The 2,455-nt window shown below is 49.5% G+C and overlaps 1 protein-coding gene across 1 annotated transcript; it reads right to left on the bottom strand.

Annotated features, from left to right (window-relative positions):
* Positions 1-988: 988 nt before the first annotated feature.
* Positions 989-2,372, bottom strand: foxl1 (forkhead box L1). Its single transcript, XM_017405369.3, has one exon. It carries the CDS (start codon positions 2,315-2,317, stop codon positions 1,436-1,438), a length of 882 nt encoding a protein of 293 aa, XP_017260858.1. The 5' UTR covers positions 2,318-2,372; the 3' UTR covers positions 989-1,435.
* Positions 2,373-2,455: the final 83 nt, after the last annotated feature.

Here is a 2,455-nt window from a genome sequence, read left to right as displayed (position 1 = left end):
AGCAGAACCTCAGCAGCCCGGTTCTGATGCTGCCGGGCTCTGTGATCCTGAAGCAGCGAGGTGGAACAAGATCTTCAAGGAGGACAGAGGAGGACAGAGGAGGACCTAAGAGGACAAAGGAGGACTGAGGAGGACAAAGGAGGACTGAGGAGGACAGAGGAGGACCTAAGAGGACAGAGGAGGTCCGGAGCCGACAGAAGAACCTCCTCCCTGTCTGAACGTGCTGCTGGACTCAGTCTGTGATGAATCTTTTTCTCAGGTCGAGTCCTTCTGACACTAAAGAAGGTCAAAGGTCAAAGGGCAGCTTTAAAGTAACGAATCAGAGAAAGTTTCTGTCATTTAGGAAACACTGAATATTTAGAGTCAGATGGGTTTTATTTTAAATCAAATAAACATAAAATCAATCCTCTGGTTAGTTTAACTTCATTAAGAAAATCTAATATAAATGTTTGAATTTTGTGTTTTTGCAGCTTTTCTGTCCAACATTTCTGAATTTTATTATTAAACACAACATGAAGAAGAAACAAAAACAGTTTAAATTCAGATTTAATCTTTGTTCACTAAAATCAAATCTGAGTTTAAAGCCTGATCCAGGATGGAAGGATGTTATTCTGCAGATTCAGTTTCACGGATCAAAAACAAACATAAACCTGAATTTATTTAGTTTAGTTTAGTTTCTGACTTTTAATCAACACTGACCTGAAACTGAAACAGATTCCTGACAAACTGCTGCTTGTTGTTGTTGGGAACACAAACTAACCCTGGGTTTGTGGCCCCTGAGGGCCCCTGAGGGCCACTTTATTTCTTCTTGCTGTGAAACACCTGGACTTTATAATTACATCTAAATCGGGATTTTCTTTCATTTTAGTTTTGCTTCAAAGTAAGAAGAAGAGTTTTCTCCTCTGAGGTTTTTAAAGCTGCACAANACCACAACTGCTTCCACCCCCACCACCCCTCCATCATGCAGCAGATAAACCACCTCAACATGTCACATGTTCTGCTGATTTCACAGCGTTTTATTCACTCAGTAAATGAGGTCAACATTTTATTACAAACTGAACTGAACTCATTGAAAAGTTTTGGTTACATTCTTCAGTAAAAGCTGAACTCTGCATCCTGTCATGGTGTTTAATTACAAAATATTACAAATAATAATTACAACCATGAATGAAGAGAGAAGTCATGTATATATGGGTTTTATAAACCATGAAACAATAACTTTGTAATTTTTTCTTCTTTTTATTGGCTGACATCACTTGCGCATGCGTAAAGCTGGATTTACCGCCTTCCTGTCGGTCACTGATGATGATGAAGATGTGAAGATGACACAGATCGTTGAAGGAGCTGAATAATGAGCTCCTTGCTGATATAAACAGACATCTAAACAGTTTGGAAACTTTTACGCGTCTGTGCGTAAAACCCGGAAACGTTCCGATCATTTCAAATGCAGCGCAGTTTCCGGGTAGGTGAGGGTCAGGTAGGAGCAGAAGGGCAGTCCGAACCGGTACCAGTGGTGCTGAGGAGCACCGAGGAGCCCGGAGGAGCTGAGAGGCTCGCTGCGCGTGTCCTCCTCGCCTCTAGATAAGATGCTGTCGATGGTGAAGCCTTTGGACCTCTCTGTTCTCGGAACATGCGCCCCGTTCATCCTCGGAACATTTGTTTTGGAGCTGCCGGAGCAGACCGAACCCCCGACCGAACCCCCGTCCTCCTGCATCCACAGCTGACCGGAGCGCGCCTCGTGCTGCGGGTCCAGGTTCGGGAGGACTTTCTGTCTCTGTTGCTGAAGAACCGCTTTGGGTTCTGGCCGAGCGTCCTCCCTGCGCGCGCGCAGCTCCCCGGACGGCCCCGGAGCCTTGCCGCGCTTGTGTCCCGGCTCTGTGGGGTCCAGCAGCTCCTGCTGGCTCTTGGCCTTCCGCTTCCTGCGGCGGTAGTTGCCGTTCTCGAACATGTCCAGGCAGCTGGAGTCCAGGGTCCAGTAACTGCCCTTGCCGGGCCGGCCCTTCTCCCGCGGCACCTTGATGAAGCAGTCGTTCAGGGACAGGTTGTGGCGGATGGAGTTCTGCCAGCCCTGCCTGTTGTCGTGATAAAACGGGAACCGGTCCATGATGAACTGGTAGATCCCGCTGAGGGTCGCGCGCTGCCCGGGCGCGCTCCTGATGGCCATGGCGATCAGCGCGATGTAGCTGTAGGGGGGCTTCTGGGGGGGCTCCTGGCGGCCCGGCACCAAGCTGTCCGCTCCGTACAGGTAGATGAGAGGGGGCCCGGGGAGGCCCAGAGCCGGGCTCGGAGCTCCGAAGCGGCCGTGGTAGAGACTCATGACTCCGAACCGAGTTCAGCTCGTGTCCCTGCCGGACTGACCCCCCTCCGCCGGCCTCGCGGGGCCCCCAGAAAAATGGTAATAATTGTTGTTGGAATAAATTGTCCATCATAAACAGTGGGCCGTGGTCTCGGCCCA

The sequence above is a fragment of the Kryptolebias marmoratus genome, unplaced genomic scaffold (genome assembly GCF_001649575.2).
Source record: "Kryptolebias marmoratus isolate JLee-2015 unplaced genomic scaffold, ASM164957v2 Scaffold98, whole genome shotgun sequence".
NCBI classification, from domain to species: domain Eukaryota; kingdom Metazoa; phylum Chordata; class Actinopteri; order Cyprinodontiformes; family Rivulidae; genus Kryptolebias; species Kryptolebias marmoratus.
Note: the sequence above shows the minus strand (reverse complement) of the source record. Positions and strands in the feature narration are given on the sequence as shown.

Coding starts and splice junctions, on each gene's coding strand:
- foxl1 (XM_017405369.3), bottom strand. CDS start 2,317: ATGAGTCTCTACCACGGCCGCTTCGGAGCTCCGAGCCCGGCTCTGGGC.